Source organism: Rhagoletis pomonella, unplaced genomic scaffold, assembly GCF_013731165.1.
Source record: "Rhagoletis pomonella isolate Grant_MI unplaced genomic scaffold, Rhpom_1.0 Rhpom_scaffold_02083, whole genome shotgun sequence".
NCBI lineage: Eukaryota > Metazoa > Arthropoda > Insecta > Diptera > Tephritidae > Rhagoletis > Rhagoletis pomonella.
The window spans coordinates 11,911-34,126 of record NW_023460637.1 but is presented as its reverse complement, the minus strand read 5'-3'; the positions used below and the strand labels follow the sequence as shown (position 1 = coordinate 34,126).

At 36.2% G+C, this 22,216-nt stretch overlaps 2 protein-coding genes across 2 annotated transcripts; one reads left to right on the top strand and one right to left on the bottom strand.

The window, feature by feature from the left end:
• Positions 1-303: 303 nt before the first annotated feature.
• Positions 304-1,450, top strand: LOC118753069 (transmembrane protein 165-like; the record flags this gene model as incomplete). The annotated part of the gene is made up of 2 exons (XM_036487926.1): positions 304-480; positions 550-1,450. Coding segments are annotated over 2 exons (357 nt in total), but the record flags the coding sequence as incomplete, so codon positions are not given.
• Positions 1,451-1,726: 276 nt separating this feature from the next.
• On the bottom strand, positions 1,727-22,018 carry LOC118753071 (serine protease inhibitor 88Ea-like). The gene is made up of 3 exons (XM_036487928.1): positions 21,628-22,018; positions 4,038-5,038; positions 1,727-2,088 (listed from the first exon to the last, which is right to left on the bottom strand). The coding sequence occupies exons 2-3, from the start codon at positions 5,013-5,015 to the stop codon at positions 1,798-1,800; spliced, it is 1,269 nt and encodes a 422-aa protein (XP_036343821.1). The 5' UTR covers positions 5,016-5,038; positions 21,628-22,018; the 3' UTR covers positions 1,727-1,797.
• Between the last annotated feature and the right edge of the window lie 198 nt (positions 22,019-22,216).

The following is a 22,216-nucleotide window of genomic DNA, read 5'->3' as shown; positions in this document are numbered from 1 at the left end:
AATCAGAATGTGTATTATTTGTAAATATCAATTTTATTAGTCTATAATTTTTGTTTTGTGCCGTTTTTCATCAAACAATCATGCTTATTTTCTGACCCGAAAATATTTCCAACATTGTTCCCAACTTACATATGTATGTATTTCGTCCACAGTTTTACTATTCACAAGCAGTAAATTATAATTTTTTCACTAAAAGTACAACACAGTATACCAACAAAAAAAAAACGATCCCTCCATTCACACACGCCTAATCAAATTTTCTTTATTTCTCTCTTGCCATACAATTTCTTAAAAAAAACCCAGCTGGAACGTTCCGCTAGCTTGGTTCAGGATGCCGAAAGTGGTGTTGTACGCAAGATACCAAAGAAGAGTGCAACCCATATCACCATGCGCATTTTGATGCAGGCCTTTACGATGACCTTCCTGGCCGAATGGGGCGATCGTTCGCAACTAACCACCATTATTTTGGCCGCCAGCAAGGTGAGTGAATATGATTGTTTTTTTTTTGTTGCATTTTATATTAATTTTTCTATTTGTCATTGCTTGCAGAATGTCTATGGCGTCATTACCGGCGGTATTATTGGCCACTCCATCTGCACCGGTTTGGCTGTAATCGGTGGACGTATGGTGGCCGCTAAAATTTCTGTGCGCACTGTTACAATACTCGGTGGCATTGTATTTATAGGGTTTGCAGTGTATGCTTTGATTGTAAAACCAGACGATATTTAAAGTGCAACTTAAACAAAAAAAAAAAAAATGGAAATTCATGTGCGAAATGACGAAGATAAACGCAACGGAAATATGCAGCATCAAAAATAATTTACTTTAGTTTCATACTAACAAACCAATTCTATATTTTTTACAAAGTAAAGTGCTCAAAGTGTTTTAATAGTTTTCACTTATTTTTTTTGTTTCAAATTTATTTAGATAATTTTATAAGATACCGAACTTTAACAAGTAAAGTGCCTTCCTTTTGCCATTTAGAAAATTATTTATTCAAAGAGTTCACAAAAACTGCAGAAAAATGTGCTAAAGCAATATGCAACCATGACATTTTTAGTTGGTTTTTAACATAAAATTGGCGCGCATTAATTATTCGAAATTCGTTCATTTGTAATTCGTTTCGAATTGCTGCATAGCTCTTTCTTATGATGCACTTAAATATACATTTATAAGTTGTTACTATTTGCCAATATTACTTAATGTAAAACAGTCTGTGTTGCTTACTCTTACAATACATGTTGTGTAAATAAGCTCAGCGTGTGTAACAAAAGTTATATAAATTTCAAAAAAAAAAAAACGAAATAAATAATCACTGACTGTATAAGCAATCAAATCCTACCTACTACTGAAATGTTTTGTAAATCCGCTCGAAGATGCAATTGACAAAATTGCCTGCATTGATGTAAATTAAAACGAATAAGAAAAAAAGCTACCAAAAATAAAAGCTTGTTTTGTGAGTGTATTGTATTTAATATGTAAAAAGTGAGAAAAGTAAAAGTGGAGCATCATACAAAAACAAAAATATACTAGTAAAATAAACTCAGCAAATTTTAAGCAAAACGTACAAGACTTGTATTTTCTTTCCTTTTTGTCATAAAAGCGTTTTTTTTTTTATTTAAATTAAACAACTTAAAAATCTATGCCAAATTATATTAGGTCGATATAGTAGTTTAGTACATACATATAGTATATTAAATAATGTCCATTTTTCTTTTATTTTTTCATAATTTTTAATGTAAAGTTATAAAAAATAATATTTATAATTTAAAATTTGCATCAACTTAGCACCGCCATTTACTTTTGTGTCATTGGATCGCGATAGATGCCAGTGAATAATATCGCCTTGGCGCTGTAGTCATAAATAAGGAACAAAAATGGATGATTGCACTCGAATTTGGTTGGTTCGAGCGGACGTGCTGAACGGAAACTGAAAAGCACTGTGGCCGCTGAGGCGGTGCTGCCCTCTTCGTCCACCTTTATTTTGGCCACATGTTTAGCGTCACCGATTGGCAGGCTATTGGCCGAGAAATCGCTTAGATCGGCTTCCTTTTCGAATAGCGAATTGATGCCAACTTCGCGGAGAATCTGTGAAGTATAGAGAGGAGAGTGGAAATATACGATTTTTAATACATATTTACATAAATACATTATTTTTAGTTTTTATTCAAAAAAAGATTTAATAATACTAAAATAACTGCGAGTAGCAAGCAGAAAAAGGTTGTACGGTTACAGCCTAAGAATGTGATTTCATATTCATTGCATGGATTCAAACTCGGACTCAAGTTCATTTTGTCCTAAGCGCATGATAACTGACCTAAATACGATTTAAACCCCGTTCTTTCGATGTGCTTAACCGACACGAAGCATAAGGTGCAATTTAGAATCCTTTGAAAAATCTTTTTTAGGAGGACCTTAACAAGCCGGACGACTACAATATCTAGACCTTAACTGTGCCAGAGTGACGTGCGGGCCTCACGCAGAGGCTGAAACTCTTCGTCTGGCTTAACAATTTGGAAAAGCAGAGGTATCGGTCTCCTTTGTTGGCTGGTTTCCCCTGCTTCAGTAGTGGAACCACCCTCCCTGGTATTCACTCATCTGAAATCATTGGTGAGGTATGCTTCTTCCGTTGGTGCACAATTTTTTCAGCATCAGCATGCATATTCGTTTGGAGGCTTTCGCCACCTGAAACATTCATTTCCTAGAACTGCCGCTTCCCGCGGAATGTTCAGAAGGATTTCCACTAGACGTCCGGATAGGATGAAGCGTGCCGCTGCAGCAGTGACTAACCTTGCGGAACCGACGTTGACCTGGTGTACGCTTGTGGGAAGGACGGCGAACGTACTCTCGGTAATACTGCGAAGCCGTCCCAATCAGCTTTGTTGAAGTTGTTATACGGACGATGGTCTGCGCTAGTCATTGTTAGGTAAGGCGAACTGCTACAACTACGCACAATCCTTGGGGAGACGTCGTCGTTCATCGAGCAAAACTTCGAAGCGTCTATCTGATCCATTAATAGAATTCCCTTGCGATCATTTGACAGGGTTAAGTGCCAAATATATTTCTAGCTCGACATCGCCTAGGCGGATTGATAGGGTTCGCCGACCAAAATAACAGTCATGGTCGGGGAAAATCGCGAGTTATTCCGATGCGTAGGACCGGTTGAACTTATCGGGGTATTCAATCCTGTTTGCAATGATTGCCTTGGGAGCTCATCCGCTTTAAGATTTTGGAAGGATATAGGAAACCGCTTTAGTGGACAGTGGAATTGATCCCATGGAACTATATTATGCTCGCATTAGGAACTTTAAAACAAGGCTAGGAATCTGTATGTCTTAAATTAAGTAAGCTAAGAAGCATTCTTGGCGAGCGTTTGACGAAAGCCGTAGAAGGGCGGATCTAGACGCGTTTTCTCGAGGACCGCTCCTATTCTTTGGAATATTGGGGAGACGAGACGGAGGCGAGGACGGCGAAAGCTCCTACATCTCTATTAAGAATTTCAGGCCAATCAGGGGAGGCAAGCAACAACTAAGTTTTGTAATGAAGCAAAGGGTTGGTTTTGGGGCTAGGAAGAAACTTACTGCCTTCCAAATCAGTATTTTGTGTACAAAGATTATAATAACGTACATAAATCTAAATATCAATTAGAACAAGAAAACGAAGTCACACTGCTCTGATTAAAACGCAATTCTTCTATACAAGAGCGTAATGGATTTATATTTCAAGTTTTCTCATTGACATATCGATACCTGACCTGACCTGAAGATCCACCTTTCTCTTTTCGAAAACGTACTATCTTAGACAACTTTTCAAGAGCGCCTTATTTCAGAACGCTCTATCCCGGAATTTGATTGAATAACTTAGAATTCAGAACTTAGTTCAAAAACGCCCTATCTCAGCAAATTTTCAATGTATTTTCAGCTGAGATAGGGCGTTCTTGAAAAGTTTTCTGAGATAGGACGTTTTCAAAATAGTTGCCAAGATAGGTCGACCTTCCACTCAGGTGTCGATATGCAAATATTGATATCAAAACTTACCGGCACCAGTTCCAACTTTTGCTCAAATGCGAATTTTGGCAGCGCCACTTCTACCTCACGCGCCATGCCTTCTTTCAGCGCATCGTCCAATGAGTCCGGTGTCAATTTAGCCAAAACACCATCCAAATTGTGGAAAGGCGGAAGAATAACGATCATCGAGATATCCGATTCCTTCTCGTTGTCATTGGAAGTGACATAGGGCATCTCCAGCACATAGGCACCCAGATATTCATCCAATGCGAGATTGTAAGTGCCACGCTTATGCATCATATCCACAAATGAATGCTTGCTCTCCGATGTGTAGAAAATGTCTTTCTTTGTGTCTTTGGGATCAAATTTATTCGACCACTGACCCTTAAAGTATGCAGCATTTGCCAAAACTAATTGTGTCTGCGCATCAACATCGCCAGGACTCAACATATCGGGAATTTCATTCTGTGTCACATTACTAATCCAATTGTTGATTTCAATGCGACTCTGTTCGGCATTATTGTGGAAATCAAGCGATGCCAGCTCCTCATGAAAAATATCCTTAACACAGTCCGTAAGCGGGATTTCCTTGTCGAAGTAGATGCGATCGGCGCCAGCAAACTGCAAAGGCATTTTCTTGGCGCGCATCAAGCGACTCTTCTTCTCCAAATTATAGCCGCTGAGCACATGATTCTTATTCTTTGCCCACTGCAATGACAAAGCTTGTGTCAGCTCCGCCTCTGTCTGGCCGCGTGCTCCAAAATACGCCAGCAGGAGAGCGTGGAATGTGCTGTAGGGCGAGAAGAAGACATTCTCGTTGGGTGTAGCCTTATTGATGGCTTGCAGCATCGATACGGTGAAGTTCTGTTGGCCGCGATACAAATCCGAGCGTACGGTGTGTGGCACATCGGCGAGGTCGCGTCCAATTTGGCAGGTTTCTTGAGCGAATATGCAGGGCGTTAGGAAGCACACGAGCAGCGCTAAAAACTCTAAGCTTGGCCAAGTCATTGTGTACTTTACTGGCGGAGCGACTGTAACGAAATTGTGAATTGTTTAGAGGTGATTAGTAATACTGATGTTTGAATTGTCAGAATATAAATTTAAATACGGTAAAAATTTACGACAATGCAGCTTTTAGGTGGAACTGGCGAGCTTTTGCTTCCAAGAGCCGAGCCAAACGAAAAAAAAATTTAAAATTCCCATAACAAATCAAGACTAAGCAAGCGGCCTTGCCGGTGAGGCATCGAACCGCATTTCAATCAGATTTCAAACGACACACGCACAGTGGGCTGCATTTACATACAAATGCATATATAGCACATAGATGTTATGTTTATTGTTTTTTTTTCTGCAATTTAATTCGTCGTTTGCCCAAATTCGCTTTGCCGCAACACCTGAATCAGCCGAGGCACTCAAACCAAATTGAAACGTGATCCGACTGCGAGACGGCTGACCGGTCTTCAACTTGACTCACTTTTGCCAAAACTTCCATAGCAGTGATTCTGCGTAGCGGGCAGCGACAAAGGTGACTAAATTCGCACTAAAAAATTTGTATATTGCGATAGGTACATAAATCTATAGAGTTTATGCACACATCTACTTACTATGTCTATGTCTATGCTTGTATGTATGTAATGCCAATTAGCGTGTAGGTTTTAAGTGTTTTGTAGATTATGCAGCAAATATGGCTTAAGGTGATTTTTGTTTTAGCGACAAAACGACAGTCTTATTGTCCAGTAAATATCTAACAAAAAGTACAAAATTTGCCTTGAAATCCATGTAATCTTTAGGCTTAGGTTTGTTTTTAGCGTTAAACAATTTTTGTTACTTTTAATTTATAGATCTAAGTACGATTACTATTTAGCAGATTTCGAGTTCGATGTCCGGCTATCACAACATTGAAATACTAAAAAAATATGCAGAATGTCTTATGGTCTTATTTATTACAAAAAATTTTTCAACGACACCATCTGATACATATGTATTACAAGGAACAGCTTTTTTGAGGAAGGAATATTTCCAACCCAAGACGCAGGACCTATCACGAGAACATATCACGAGTCAGACGCACCGTATTGCCGCCTATTACACAAAAATTTCGATCTTTCAATTACATTGAAAATTAAAAAAAAAAAACGCGAATAAATATTGAAATCGAAAATCAAATTCTATGTAGTATATCTAATATGAATGTCGTGTAGATGAATGTAGCGCTCCTTTACTTTTATACTGTCATAACTAAAAAAAACCCAAAAACTCGAGAAAAACGATAATTGGTTTTTAATATCTTTAAATATTTTTTTTTTTTGCTATAAACATATATTTTATGCATGTAGAAGTAAACTTATTGAGTAAAAATTTGTGAAGTGGTCCACCATTTCTTCGAAGGTTGAGCTTTTTTTGTGCAATTATCTGTTTGTGCTTCACAACGATAAAAGAAAAATACAAGTTTCACAATTTTTCGAAATTCGATTATTTTGGAAGTTATAGCTATTAACAGTTTCCGAAATTGTTTAGATTTTAATTGTTTTCTCGCGATTGGTAATATCGATTCTGCTCATATTTTAAACAGTTGAGAATAATGGTGTTTTCTTACCATTTTTATTTTTTATTTGGCCATAATTTTTTTTACAAAAGTTATTAATTTTATTTTTTTAATTTTCCGACGAATTAATAACCTCCTCATCTTTTTGAAGTCGGTTAAAAATATAAATATTGATATCAATTATTCATTGGGGACTTAGTTCCTATTTATTAAACTGTCGCAATCGGTTCATTCGAAGAATAATACGAAAAAAATAAACAAGTAATTATGCAATTTAGATGAATCATCAAAGTGACATATCCACATATGTATGTACATTAGGGTGATCCAAAAATGCATGTGTAAAACGTATGTGTAGTCGGAACTTTAATGCTCTCACCCGCTAGGACTATTATACCCAAAAAATTTACGCTTATTTTCTATTTTGAAATCAAAATTATTTAGAGGTCGCACAATGCACTCAAAGTTTTGCATGTATTTTATATGAGGAAGAAAAAACAATTTTTGGTTGAAAATCAATATTTTCCAATGCGAACTTTGTTTCTCTGCAGGAGACTTTAAATAATAATATTCAATGGTTTTGTAAACCATTTTTCAAAGCAACTATATTTTATAGGCCGCCAAAAAGCGCAGGAAATGCAATGGGGGACCAATAAAAAATCTTTAGTACTAAAAAATGGTTAAATAAACAATTGGGTATTATTATTGGAAGTCTCCTGAAGAGAATCAGAGTTTTCCGATCGAAATATATTGATTTTCAAGAATTCTATACTATTTTTACGTTGTTTTTTTTTTGCCCATATAAAATTACATGGAAAACTTTGAGCGCTTTGAGCGACCTCTAAATATTTTTTGATTTCAAAATAAACAGATATGTGTATATTTTCTTTCGGTATAGAACAATCCTAGGCGGTGAGAGCATTGAAATTCCGATTTTACCTTTTTGGACTGTTGAAATATAATACTTTTAAATGCAATCCTGCTTATGTAACAATGCGACTGTTTCACTCTCATGTTCATGTTATGTATACCATTAATTTACTCCCGAATTAAACGTTGAACAGTGAACATCGTATTTTTATTTCATTGCGAGTTATATGTATTTGGGTAACCACGATTTTTTCATCATGGACTACCCTAATGTATATGTTTATGTGACGCGCCTGCATTTAAAGTTGAAAGTGAAATTAAATCACTGAATAACCGAAGTTTCACAAACTTAATACAGACTAAATTAAAGCAATTACAACAAATCACAAAACAACAACAAAATGTGAAAATTAACTATGAGTAAGAGGTTGTGAAGAAAAATACCCACAGGGAAAATAGGTAAGCACCTTACGAGGTAAGCCATGTTTTCTTTCAGTTTTTAGTACCAAAAATGTCATCATGGCCAATGTCATCTACTAGTAAAACACAAAATGAACACCTCCAACGACACATTACGTTGTCAGTTGCAAAGTAACGTGTAGCCGAAGTTATCTCCAAGCGCCGAACTACTCCGAGCGACTTCTCTGCATTACACGTAGCTTACTTTGTAAAGCTGCTCAGAAGTATGTCTGATACCAAATGTACATTCTAAATTCCTACTTACATAAGGCGGAAATGCCTTTGTAAAAGTAAGGGACGTTCGGCAGGGAAATGGTAATGACTGCCAGGTGAAGAGTATGTTGCTAATAAGGTATTATTACGTGCTCCTAATTCCCACTGGGTACTGTTACTCACATAATTGAAGTATGTGTTTTTTCACCAACACCCATTAAAAGAGCAAAAAATTGTTCAAGAAATCCAATAAAGTTTTAAAATGAATTGAAAGGTTTCGGCTTAAGTGAATTTTTTTATCGAAATATAAACCAGAGTAATAATAATAATTACATATCGGTATGTATATGTACATATTAGGGATGTTAATTTTTAGGCTTTTTACGATCCGGGGATCTGTCGTTACAACAATCCCGAGATCGCGGCATTAGTCCCGGTATTTAGATATTCATTACTTTTCAACAACTTAAATCGAAAAAATTAGTTCTAAATTGTTTGAAAAGCTCTCCTACTTTGATTTATTGAGCTTGTGTCCGTTTTCAATGAAAAACTATCGTGGAAAAGCGACAATAATTTGAAAAAATGGTAGACGTGCTATTTCGGAAATCACCACATTTTCTCATCAGTGGGATTCGATCCAATAACCCCAACTGACTCATCTTACCATAAAATAAATAATAAATAAATGGGTTTGAAACTTACTTTTTTAAAGTGGGGTTTTTATTTTTGCTCTCTGTCGTCAGGATTTATTTTAAAGGACTTTGTAATTTCAAAGATATGATTAATTCCAAAACTTATTTAAAAAATGCAATGCATTTTAGCATAAAAATATGGATACCAAATAAAGGGAAGGAAGGAAATTTCTTTAGAATTTAAAAGACTTAAAATTTTTTAGATTCACAAGGACAAATAGGTAATTTTTTAAGCTGGTAAAGTTAGAAGGACGAAATTCAAGGATGCTATCGAGTTTAAATAAAACCTAAACATATCATTTTTGTAAAAAACCAATATTTCGAAATTTCAAGGAAAAAATTTTAAAAGGACATTTTCAATACTTACCAGTGATTAAATTCTACAGAATTTCTTCTTTAATTTTTACAATATTTAGCCCATGGTTTCACGAATATATTGCTCCTTGTGTGTAAAATTTACTAAACTAATTTGCTAAACATTTATGAAAAAATATTTCATGGCAAAAATACTCTGGGAAATGTACCATTACCTTCCGAGTGTCGACCGTTGTTAAAAATAACTTTTTCTAGTTTAGATATTGCCCAGACCAGAGATCGAACCCAGGTCCTAGGGAGTCGTAGTATGCTCTTAAACTCAGCCATAGCGGTTTTAGTCTTGTAAAAATTAGTACGTTTCGGTTGCATATAAAAAAACTCACAATTTATTAAAAACATCTTTTGAGAAAACTAAGCTGTCTAGTTTTTCAATTTTAAGTATTATTTGATTCATTTCTGAAAACTTCTCTCTGGAACAGAAAGCGGCAAAAAATCTAAAGTCGACATACATATGTGTTCACACTAGCCTGGTTATCAGGACTAGTTTAAAGGCATGCGATACCAACACTCCTGTACTATACCTGTGTGTGTTTGGTCTACACCATGTTAAAACTGACGTCACGATTTTGTAAATTTAACAGCTTAAAACCGGTTGCACTTGCACAAATAATGAATCACAAAAGGCGAATATGTATTAAATATATAACCATGATGCTATATCCATATGTAGTGTGTCCAATGTATTTACTTGTGTAGTGACGTAAAACGTAGAGAAGCGAAGGAAACACGACTTGAAAGTGAGTCTTTCACGGACTTAAATACAAAATAGCATATGTCGACAAAATATATTTTACCTCGAAAGAGAAAAAATGTTGCAATTCGAAAGAAATGTTAAATTATTTTATCGCTATTCACAACCGTTAAAAATGTTTCTGTTTGCAACAACTGCATGTTTTCGTTTAAGTAAACGGTAAAAAGTGTTTTGCCGTCATATGCCTTGCCTTTGTTGTCCGTGAAAGATAGACTTAAGTTGTTTTGTCAAATATCCACAGAAATGATGATGACTATGAGTAAATGTTGTGCAACGCCAGACATGACAAGAGTATGCAATAAAGCTCCATTTCACCATATAGAGCCATAACCGTCAAAATAACGTAAACGAATTTTTTTTTTAAATTTTCTTTTTGTTGCAGAAATGCATCCCGATGCTGTAGAAATATTTTTGCATCAAAAATAAAATTTTAAAAAAAAATTTCGCTTACGTTATTTTGGCGGTTAGGGCTCGATATGTCTCAAAGTGAAAGACGTGATATTAAAAACAAGTAAAAAAGTCTAAGTTCGGGCGGAGCGAAGATCAAAAACCCGGCGCAAGTTTTAAATACAGCTTTTTCACCTTTCCGAAAACTACCGCTACATGGTAGGCAGGGGTGGTTTTACCCCTATTTCAAACATCTTCGATAGAACGTTCAGTTAGACATAATGAGATAAACTTATAGTATAGTTATATGTCGGCGGTATCGCGCCCATTTTCCAAAAATCTATAATAATGATATTTCTTTTCAAGGGATTGTAGTTAGTATTTTGAGAAATTAGCGCCTTTAAATATCGAAGTTTCAAGCATTTCTGGAATTTGTCGTTATATACGGTTATGGTTACCGAGATACAGATATGTGGTCACAAGTGGCCAGTGCCACGCCCATTTTCCAAAATTTTGTTATAAGCAAATTTCTTGTCAACGAATTATTGCAAACATCAATTTTGAATAAATTAGCTTCAGTAGTTACTGATTTATTGAAGATTTTGTATTTCTCGAAATTACCGTTATGTAAGATGTAGGCGTGGTTATTGTCCGATTTTGCCTATTTTCAATACCATCGGAAGTACGTGTACCAAGTTTCGATAAGATAACTTAGTTTTTACTCGAGTTATCGTGTGCACAGACGGACGGACGGACAGGCAGTCACCGCTTAATCGATTTCTTTTTTCATTCTGATAATTTATGTATAAATTTGTCTACATCTATCTCGATTCGTCTTGGCTGTTACAAACAACCGTTATGTGAACAAAGTTATACATAATACCCTTGTGCACAAGTGCGCTCGGGTATTAAAATTTCGATTTTAGCCGCTGCTTTAAATGGCTACCCTACAAGAAATACATACATATAACGGTTCTGAATTAGTGTAATTCAACTGAGTTAAGAGTCAAGGTAAGAGTATGACCTTCTGATCTGATATCAAGTTGTGAGGCAGATAATCCAATCAAGATTGCCAATTCAGCTACCTTAATATCGACACAAACTCTTAATTAGACAGAAGCAACAAAGCGAGTGTGGAAAAAATTAAGTATTTCCAATAGATAATTATAATTTGGAATTGGAAGAGGACTTCATCCACTACAAGATTTATGTTTCATTTTTATTAACTCACAAAAGGACACTGAACTCGGTTAAAATTGCACTTTAGCTACTACTTATGTAGTAGGTACAAGGAAACATGAGAAACATTTAATGGAATGTATGAAAAAAAAGCCACTTAAATAGGGATTTTTCGATAATATTGCATGAATCAATTAAGTATATGTATAAGGTTCTGTTAGGGCACCTTATAGACACTTTATAGATTGATATCGTTATCTCCACATATGGTTCCTGAAACCCTGCAGCCTTGTGTTTTAGCCCACACCTTTCCTGCCTGACGTATGGTATCGCAGGGATAGTAGTCGACAGTTCTAACTTTAATTTAAGCCTAAGTGAAAGGTTCTGCCACATTTTTTTTCTTTGCGAGAGCTATTCAAATGTTGTAAAAAAGCGATTTTTTGGTCCTGGTTAAAATCTCGAACTGATGAAAACCTTATACTTACGGATTCGCAATCAGCATAAAAAAGTCAATCAAAAAGAGCTTTAAAGTTTGGCGCACCAATATTTGTTCCATTTTTGTTGGTCTGTGTTATTAAATTTTAAAAAATTCAACTTACAAGTCGTAGGTTTTAGGGGGGATAACTGCCGCCTCCCCCTGGCTATGCCTTTGCATATTGTACATACAAATATGTGTGCGAGATACTTAACTGCGTGCAGTTAATGAAGCACATATTTGGTTGAATGTCGTTCTACTTAGGGAAATTCCATGCGACTAGTGGCGTTCAACATTTTATGTATGTATGTATGTATGTAATTTTATTACATTTTTACCGAATGGGAAATCCTCAATTGCTGTTCGTGCTATAATATACTAAATTTTATAAATATTTTTTTTTACAAATGTTGTTGAAAGCCCACATATGTAGGTACATACTGTACGTACATTTTTTAAACATACATAAATATATTTATGAGAATTTCCTTACACATATGTATATTTGAAGCAAATTAAGCAGGTACCATAGCGGATATGATCTTTATAATAAAAATCCTAATTTAGCCATTGAAAATGGATTTCTATTTTCCCGATCAAAATTTATCAGTTGGGTAAATTTTTTTATCAGTTCGATAAATTTTTGATCATTATTTTTGATTCTAATTATTTTGTTCATATTATAACCGTTATTTTCAGATTTATTTTTTTAGATCATAAGAGATTTAAATCAATCATAAAAACGCACTCTCTTAATAATGGCTAGAAATTATCGAACCAAATAAAAATCTAAAATAACGATTATTTTTTATCGAAAAAAATAAAGATTACAAAATAACGATCAAATTGGACCGAAAAGATTAAAATCCAAATGTAGCGATTACACGGTTCAACTAAATTTGGCCGTATTTTATCTCAAAAACGGGGCCGACCTCATCTTATAGATTTTTTGATGCTGATTTGAAGTGCATTTATGAAAGTTTTCTAGCACGTCCAGTTTTTGAGAAAAAAAACTATTGAAGTGTCGAAACATGGCAATTTTCAAAAAATTTGTTTATAAAATTTTGACGAAGTTTTTCAGAAGAAAAAAACCACGTGTTAATAAAAATCCAATTCGTCTGATGCATTCTACTTCATGTCGATGAGCTGATTAGAAATGCGTGGAAAATTAAAAAAAAGCTCAGTCTTCAATAGCATGCACTTGTTTCCGCACGAATACGAAAAACTCAATCTGTGAATTTATTTTAAAGAAAAAGTGATTTCAAAAACAAATCAACATTGAAAAATCAATATTCCAGATTCATCATTAGCCAGTTTTTTGTTTCTTAACACTTTCTGCGTTCTGGAATGAAATCCTCTAACATTCTTTTGTGGATCGCATTGTAAGTGTTTTTTTTTTTTTAATTTGTCACCCCTTTCTTCTCAATCCATCGACATAAGGTAGAATGCATCTTTGTATTTTTAAATTTTTTGAAATTTATAATTTTTGCCATTTTTCGAAACTTTGACATGTTTTCTCTCAAAAATTGGACGTGCTAGAAAAGTTTATAAATGCCATTCAAATCAGCATCAAAAAATCTATAAGACGAAGTCGGCCCCGTTTTTAAGATAAAATAGGCCCAAATTTTGTTGAACTGTGTTATTCTTGGTAAAAAAAAATAAAAATCTAGAAATATGGATTTTGCAATGAATTATTTAGATATATAAATCTTGATATTTAACGGTTATTTTCGATCCCTGAAACTAGGTCCTATATCGGGGCAAATTTCTTCTTCAAAATAGCTGAGTGTTTTTACATAAACTTTTTCGCACCTGCTTTCGAAGGTTTGTCATTACTTGGGGAAGACGGCTGCTGCTAGAATGGGCTGTCTACCTCATTTATACATTTGTTTACGTGTGCACCGGCTGACTCATAGCGACTTTGTATGCCGCCCCACTCAATACAGAGAAAATAACTAATCCAAGAGCAAATATGTGTTTTAAGCTTAACAGTGGAAACGGTAATTTTAATGACAACAAATCGCTTCATATTTTTTTTTACAATTGTATATTTGTTTATTTATGTATGTATTAAAATATTTACCACACTGCACTGTTAGCAGTGTTGACAAAAAAAAATTTAAATTTTTTCTTGCTCTACTACTACAAAACAATTCAAACAAAGGTATACAGTTCATATGGGAAACCTCGAAAAATAAAAACAAATAGTATTTATATGGAGTGAAACCAGACAATGCCAAGCCGGATCTGCGGCGCATGAGCAGATGAGTACACAGATGCGCTGAATGTGTATGCTGGCATGTTGGTAGGAAGTGAAAACCGGAAAACCGCAAAAATCAAGTGGTATTTTGAATTTCTGCAAAGTGAAATTTAAATACATACACACATATGTTTCATTGCTAATTAGTATAAGTATTGCAAAAATGCAATTGTATATTTGGGGCATGCAAGCCTGAATTTTTGTACATATGTACATATGTATGTGGTAAAAATTTTTAAGAAATGCCTCTAAGCAATCAACATTGAGTGAAAGGGAATCAAGTTTAATAAGCCAACGTTTAAATGCTTATCAGCGAAGCTTTCGTACAAACATATGTACTTATATGTTTATGAGAGGGCGATATTATTGCATGAATAATGCAACAATAACCACTTTTTGTTTACTACAACCACCAGAAAATCATTTTAGAGAGTTCTGGTTGGGTTGGGATTGATCACCATTGCGTGGCTTCGCAGAGACTATTAAGGTCCCTAGCGTTAATAGAAAGAACTTCTGGCGGATAACTTAGCTAATCTTGGGCCAGGTGGAGCAATATCTGCTTTTTTATGGCAAACTGGAACAACTTTTTGTGACCCCCAGGAGACAGAGCCGCAGCCTACAAAGCGATAGGCATTTACCGCAGCGCTTACTTTTCCAACCTTTGTCCCATCAGTATACGCATGCATTCTCGCCAACCTTCGACTTCCGTGGCCAGTCAACAGTCCCACAAGTTGCCTGCAGTCCTATCGCAGAAAACGAATGATAACTGGTGTTGAATAATGGATCATAGAGGACAAAAGCTTGTGCAAGAATCCTGATCTATGAGAGATGAGCTACTTAGACGATGGGAAAACCACGGAAGGTAATGTTATGTATTTGGTTGAGTTGGAATGATACTGCGTTGGCCAGTGAGCACCTCCAATTCTATGCGACTTGGTTCAAGGTGCTTTCGCGTTGTGGAAACCTGGTCTGAAGAAGCAGGCCTTAGTGTGAATCCGCCAAAAACGGTCACGGAGCGAAAATTAAAATTGCTAGCCTATAAATTCCTTCCTTGAACGGTGCTGCGCTGACTTTTTCGTAGGAAGTTATATATTTGGGCGTCATTTTTTTTTATAGAAATCTAACTTAGCGGCGCAATGTGGAAGAGCGTTGCAAGAAAGCGATAACTGGCTTGTACGCCTGTACATCTGCAATATGAAAAAAGGCGTTTCATATTGTGAAATGCATGTACACGGCGGTGGTGCGTTCCACTCTGTTTTACGGTCCGGTGGGGCCGCCCGGTAATAAATGTACAATAAAAGGCAAACTAGCAAAGCTTAAAAGGGTGTCGTGCATGATGATCACGGGGCGTTCCTGTCAACAAAAACCCATAAAATATACGGTAAACTCAGGCAAGATGTAATTTTGTTAGATTAAACGCGCTGCTCAACTGAAGTGATACGAGATTCGGACACTCTATAATTCTGGAACATATTCCAGTAGTCTTCAGACACCTGGGATACACAGTCCCGTCCACTGAACTGAGGAATCATTTCCCAATAAGGGTCCCCTCAAAGGACGCATTCGAGGAGGATTCAGTCCTGATCTCTTACTCCGACTCGGCAGCTATCTACAGGTGAGTATACTCGCAAGAACTCTCATTTAGCCTTAGTCTTCTGGAGCGTTTTTTCAAGTTGAACTTACAGCAATCAACGAAGCTGCAAATGACTATGTTCTCTAAAAGCCAGGCAGCTGAATATAGACGTACCCTAAATGAGCTGGTAAGGACATGAGTGGCAGGCTTGCTGAAGAATAATTTTATCGAACGGACAAATACAAGATGGTCTGCGGCATATTTGACCATCTACTTCGCTTGGAGCGACTAACAGATGGGAACACAAGCTAGTAGAATCGGTATGCAGAAAACGACTAATGTACTAGCTGCCGTGATGAGGAGGAAATCGAAAGCGAGGCTCTTTGGCGCTCGTTTCTCGACTTTTGAATGTCCTTTGAATGTTTGGCTGAGCTGGATTCAAATAGTATCTACGATTTTGTACGCTTCATTAGGGATATAAATTGGTTTTACTTCTAAGGTAGGAGAATAGGCCCACAGAGGCCTAACTTGTTCTTTTCCTGCGATGGATAGGGAGAGCCTTTGCTTTGAAACTCTGGTCATTCCAAAAACGATCGAGCACGGTCGTCCAAAGGCTTCTTAAGTTCACAAACCATCGTAACCTAGACGCCATCTATTTTCTAATTTTGCCCACCGGATATTGAAAAAAAAAAATGTATCTCAAGCTCTAAAAACTAGTAGGATACACTTCGTTTCATTAAGTTTTTTACCTAAATGCTCTTTTTTGCATTTATTGTGACAAATGAGTATTTGAAGTGCCAAAATCTGGCCTGCAGGCAGTGTAGTTTTACATTTCGCTTGTGTGAACACGACGGCTGGAGCAAGATATACTCAAAAATAGCATTTTTAGCCAACATTTTATTCAACCAATTTGTATTATGAAGCGAAACTTAATAGCGAACAACAGTCGACTTATTGTTGAGTAAACTGTTGAAATGCACACACATACTTCGAAATAACTAAATAAAGATTTAATAATGAAAAATAATACTGTGATTAGGGTAACTTTCATTGAAACTTTTCAATAGAGCGGATGTGATTCACACGCAATGTGTGTAGATACTAGGGTGATCGAACTGGTTAAATTTTTTAATACTTTTCTTACTGATAACAGTATGTATACGAGTATGTATTTATTTATACAAATAAGCAGTGGGGTCCCATCTTCCTATTCCTTCATACAGCTAAAGTTTTTTAAACTCACTTATGTAAGTGGCAACACTGTTGACTCGTTTGGTGAATAATCATCCAGGCAAATTTTGATATAATGATGAATCGCACTAAATATTTTATCATGTCCTTCATAAATATAAAATACAGAATAATATAGAATTTCCTAGAGGAATATCTGTCAAAGTAAACACTTTGATATTTACATACGTATGTGTATATACAATTCGTAGACTTTTATTTACAAAATTCGTTTGCTGTGTGGAAAATAATTTGCTACTTTTTGGTTCCTTAAGTCAATATCAATCGTCTAAGTGCTAAATGGTTCTAGCAGGGCGGTGCAACAAGCTATACAGAGCATAAAACTACCATTGGTCCTGCGAAAGTGGATTATCTCACCAATGTCTTCAATCTGTTCATGCCCACTGTCGTTCCGGACATCTGGAAAACGTGGAAGCGAAGACACTTGGGACCTCGCTACTCCCGCACTATACGTACCACCCGACCTCAATGACGCATCAGCATCGATTCCATGAAGTACATCGCAGAACAACAGCACTTAACGTCATAAACATTTAGATAACTCATGGGCTGGGCCGAAACCGCCCCTATGAGAAAACAGTCCTGGTAGCGTTGGATCTGCCAAACGCGTTTGACTTCGTCTACCACTAATATAAGATATTTCGGCTTCCTCTCTCTCACAGGGACTCAAACGGTGGTCATAGAATGATCTGAGTAGTCAAAATTCGTCAGTAATATTCAGATATGAAACCAGCAAACCCAGAAAAATTAAACAGGGGGTCCCACAGAGTGGAGTCCTTTCCCCGCTTCTGTTTAAATATTATATCTCAAAGCTCAAGTAGGAACTTGCTCGAAAATGGCATCTGAACTAACGGACGAAGTCCACGGGTTCATGCAACAACCTCTGGACCCGAAAGCGTACCAAGAGGCCATAAACAGCATTCAAAGGGAATGAGCTCAACTTACACCAACTCCCGACCTTTAAAAGCCGATTTGGGGACACAGATACCTGGCGTGGACGAGACAGAACTTTGTCTGCCTCGGGACACTTCCACCACCATAGCCCAACTTTGCTCTGGATGCTGCAGCAGACTAAGATGGGCGCACTGAGCGTCCGACATGCGGAGAGTCACCTCTCGACTAGCAACATCTCTTCGCATGGCCCCCACCCACCGCTAAATTAGCGCTCCTCTCCCAATGGACCAACCAAGTTGGAGTGGCACACTTCTTGGGTTTCGCGTTAGTTAAACGATTGAGGCACAAGCCGATCTAGGCTGGGCTAAGTAGCCGCTACAACAACAACAACCATTGGGACGAACTTTGGTGACCGAATAATATCAAGAAATGGGACTGTCGGTGGGCCACTTAAGGCAGGCTGGGAAATGTGGTGCATTATTGGACAGACACGAAGGACTTCCTAAGACGCAGTTGCGGTGGCCATATTCCCGAAATTCTGTTCATAAAACTTATAAGGCCAAAATATTGGCCTTTTCTAAAAAACACCCGATACATATGCATAAGTATGTAATATAAAAAGACTCTTTTAAAATTCCACGGACTTAATCAGGAATCGGTGCATGAATAATATATGTACATACTTATATATGTATGTATGTATACAAGTATATACTTTTCGTTTTTCACTTGCACAGATAACCATGCAATTTGGTTTTTCCAAGTCATCCGCTTTAATCTTCCCTGTGGCGTACCATAAACAATCCGAGTACACAGTTTAATTCGTATTGGCATGCGATAAGATGGAACTTCTTATTCTTATCGCTTTTTAAACGTTTTTTTTTTTATTTTTTATTTAAAAGCAAAGCTTTGTTCGGTTTTTTCTACTTTTCTATTAAAAATTATGATTACAGAATTGTTAAGAATTTTACTTCAAGCTCATTTTTCTTGTACGGTAGCAATTACAAAGCGTTATTAAATAACAGTAACAACTTTTCGGTGTTTGCATATAAGAATTCTATCTGATTAAATACCGTCATACCTGTTTCATTTTCTAAGTTCCGTTCAGTTAAGTTAAGTTGCCATAATCACTCTCTTATGCTTACTTAAATCTCTTTCGTTTGACACCCATGATAAAATATTTCGTATAACTTAATAAAATGTATTTTGAATTTTTAAACAGGTGGCAACCTTCTTCAAAACTATTTTTGAGGTAAAACTTTCTTAAACCTCTCTTGCTTGACACGCATATTAAAATATTTCATTTGCCTTATTAATTAAGCTGATAGTAAATTCCTAACCAGGTGGCAACCTTCGTAAAAAATATTTCCGAAAAATAAACCCTTATCTTTGATACCCAAAAAAAATAGTTCATTCAGTTTGTTAATCTAATTATCTTAGACATTTTGAACAGATGGCAACCCTCTTCAAAGTTCTTTCGAAATATTTCGTTTTAGAATCACTTTCGTTTGAAACCCTTATTGGGTTCCATCGTACGAATGTATGCGAAATTGCTAGAGGGAAGCTCGAGAGTACTCTCCGCAAACAAAAGACGTCTTAACATAACGAAGGGATGGTGCGCCAGAGTGCATCTTTACACCAACCGGTCTAAAACGGCCATCGTCCCCTTTCCCAGAAGAAGACATATTCTAGGCATGAGTAACGTAATGATGAATGGGATCATAGCCATGGATGTTAAGAAGATCTGTCTAATCCTGGCATCTAGTAGGCAAGTCTTGGGGGTGCACCCCAAAGATCCTTAGATGCGTGTACCTACATTATGATAGTACGGCCAATAATTACATATGGGGTGGTGGCATGGGATTCGAAACTCCAACGTTCGGCCTGTGTATGCATGAAGCAAATTGGACTATATATATACCTCGACACCTCCTCCAGCTAGCGGACTAATTCATGTTTCAAATTGCATTGTCAAGGTCTTCTGAGCTAACAACTTTCGAGCCTCTAGCCAAGCAGGGAAGTCGGTTAAAAATTTATTGTAAGATTTGATTACACACAGGTGAAACATAGTAAATGCTTGTAAAATAGAGCTCTGCAGAAAAGTAGCCTGTAAGAATTCTGTTTTAGAGGGACATGCACATGCTTTTGGGCAAGTGTCTATGGGCGCCGGAAAAAATAAACTAGGGGTATTCTCTGAGTCTTGCAAAGCCCTTGCATGGTGTGCGGATTGCATTATATGTTTTTTGGGTTCGCTGAACACGAATCCGAAATCTGGTTTGCTTCATCACGCCAGGATTTTTTTACAAAATTTTATATATGTTGATGGATTTACTTTAGCCTTGATATCGATAGGTTTTTGGGGCACTAATTAGGAATATTAAGCCTGATTTTCAAAATCCCAAATTACTGATCTAATATGGCGTTCTTTTTGATTTTTGTAATTTGTAATTTAATGTAATTTTGTAATTTATTGAATTTTTATATATTTTAGTATCTAGGGCTGTTTAGGTCGATAATTACGAGTATGAAGTCAGTCTTTCAAATTTCTTTCATTTAAAAATTCGACCGCCATTTTTGACTTTGAAAATCTGACTTTCTATTCGCGCTCAGCGACCCAAATCCCCTAAATACTAAAAACATTTGTTGAAAAGCTCCTTTAGTAGAAACAAACCTATGGGGCTTTATTATTGAATATTGATATTGAAGATAGCTTTCGATAACTCCTATGCACTTAAAAATTAGTTGCCATGGAGATACATTGAAATATTTATTTAGTTTTTTTTTGCCCCAGCAATGCTTATCGACCCACTGTAACTAGACGTTTATGGTATCACCAATTGTCGGCTATTGTAAGCGCTTCGAGGCTACTTTGGAGCATTTGTAATGCTACTTTGGCAAGCGCATGGGAAATGCCAGCCATGAAACGCAAACGTATCTAAGTAATTGCAACAACAATGGACAATACATAACATAACTATAAAACGTTGAAAGTAAATAAATAAAAAAAAAGCCAAACAAAACGCATAACGCATACTTATACATATATGTACATACATTTATACACAGATATGTATATAAATGTACATATTTATATACATATATATATAGGTATTTACGTGTGTGCACCCACTCAATTGTATACACAAGAGTGGGTATAATTGCATTGAGAGGCTTGCGAAGCTTACCACTGCAAACACAGGTACAGGTATTGAGTAAGTTGAGGTTTTCCCCAAAAAAAAAAAATAAATTAATACATTCCTAAATCACTGCAAAGTGTGCGAAAGCAAAGCATTCGGCCTCCACGGGCGTCAACGAGTTGAACGGGTGAGTGGATGGACGTAGCGCGAAATAGACAAATATAATAAATTCTCTTATTTATACGCATTTACTTAATAGGATTCATTAGCGAATGCTGATTGAAATTGCCAAGACCATTTTTTTTTCGTTTTTTTTTTGCGCAAATGAGGCAAGTGCACGAAAAATTTAATAATAATAAAACAAAAAAACAATATACATAGTTTAATGTGTGTAAGTGTATGGTTATTTGCGTGCAGATTGAAGCTACAGCTTGCAAAAAATATACATTTTGTTACCTACTCATAGTTACTATTTTTTCACTTTATTTTATTTATTTATTTTTATTTTTTTTTTTTTTTGGTGTGCACCAATTGCGAATAACTGCTGATGCTTTCTTACTTTGGATTGTTGAATTCGACTGTGTGTTGGCTTGGCTGTGTGGTGATATAAGCGGCCCGTTGAACCGGTCAGTCGTCCCCTTACACAGTCACTTACACGAGCGCAATATAAAGATTGCGTGTAGTTGTGATCGAAAAAAATTAGCTACTATTTTTATTAACTTTATATGTATGTACCGATTTACGTAAATGACTCTTGATTGCTTTTCAATTTTCTTATTTTCACATTAAGCTCGGCTTTTGTCACCTTTTTGGGTTTAAAGTCAAGAAAACAAATATATTTTTCCACTTTCACTTTTTTTGCGTTTTCTTTAAAGCACGTCTCAATTCCACAAACGTTCACGTCGAACTAAAAGTTTGTAACTGCTTACGCTAAGTTAACACATCGCTGATTTGTCTGCGCCTTTTTGTATTGCCGGCTGATTGGAAGTCGAGCTTGGAGCTTTCATGACTCTTGGTAGGTAGCAAACGAATAACAATGGTCGCACATTGAGCATGCCGTCGTTTAAAGTACAAAACCGCGTATCAACAAAATGCAAAACCGCGTATGTGAGGTTGCATAAATTATTTTCTAGAGAGTAAATAAATAC

Bases quoted from the DNA above. Each gene is read 5' to 3' on its own strand.
- LOC118753071 (XM_036487928.1), bottom strand. From the start codon at position 5,015: ATGACTTGGCCAAGCTTAGAGTTTTTAGCGCTGCTCGTGTGCTTCCTA. The intron at 2,089-4,037 runs GTAAGTTTTGAT...TATACTTCACAG, and splicing joins AAAAGTTGGAACTGGTGCCG to ATTCTCCGCGAAGTTGGCAT.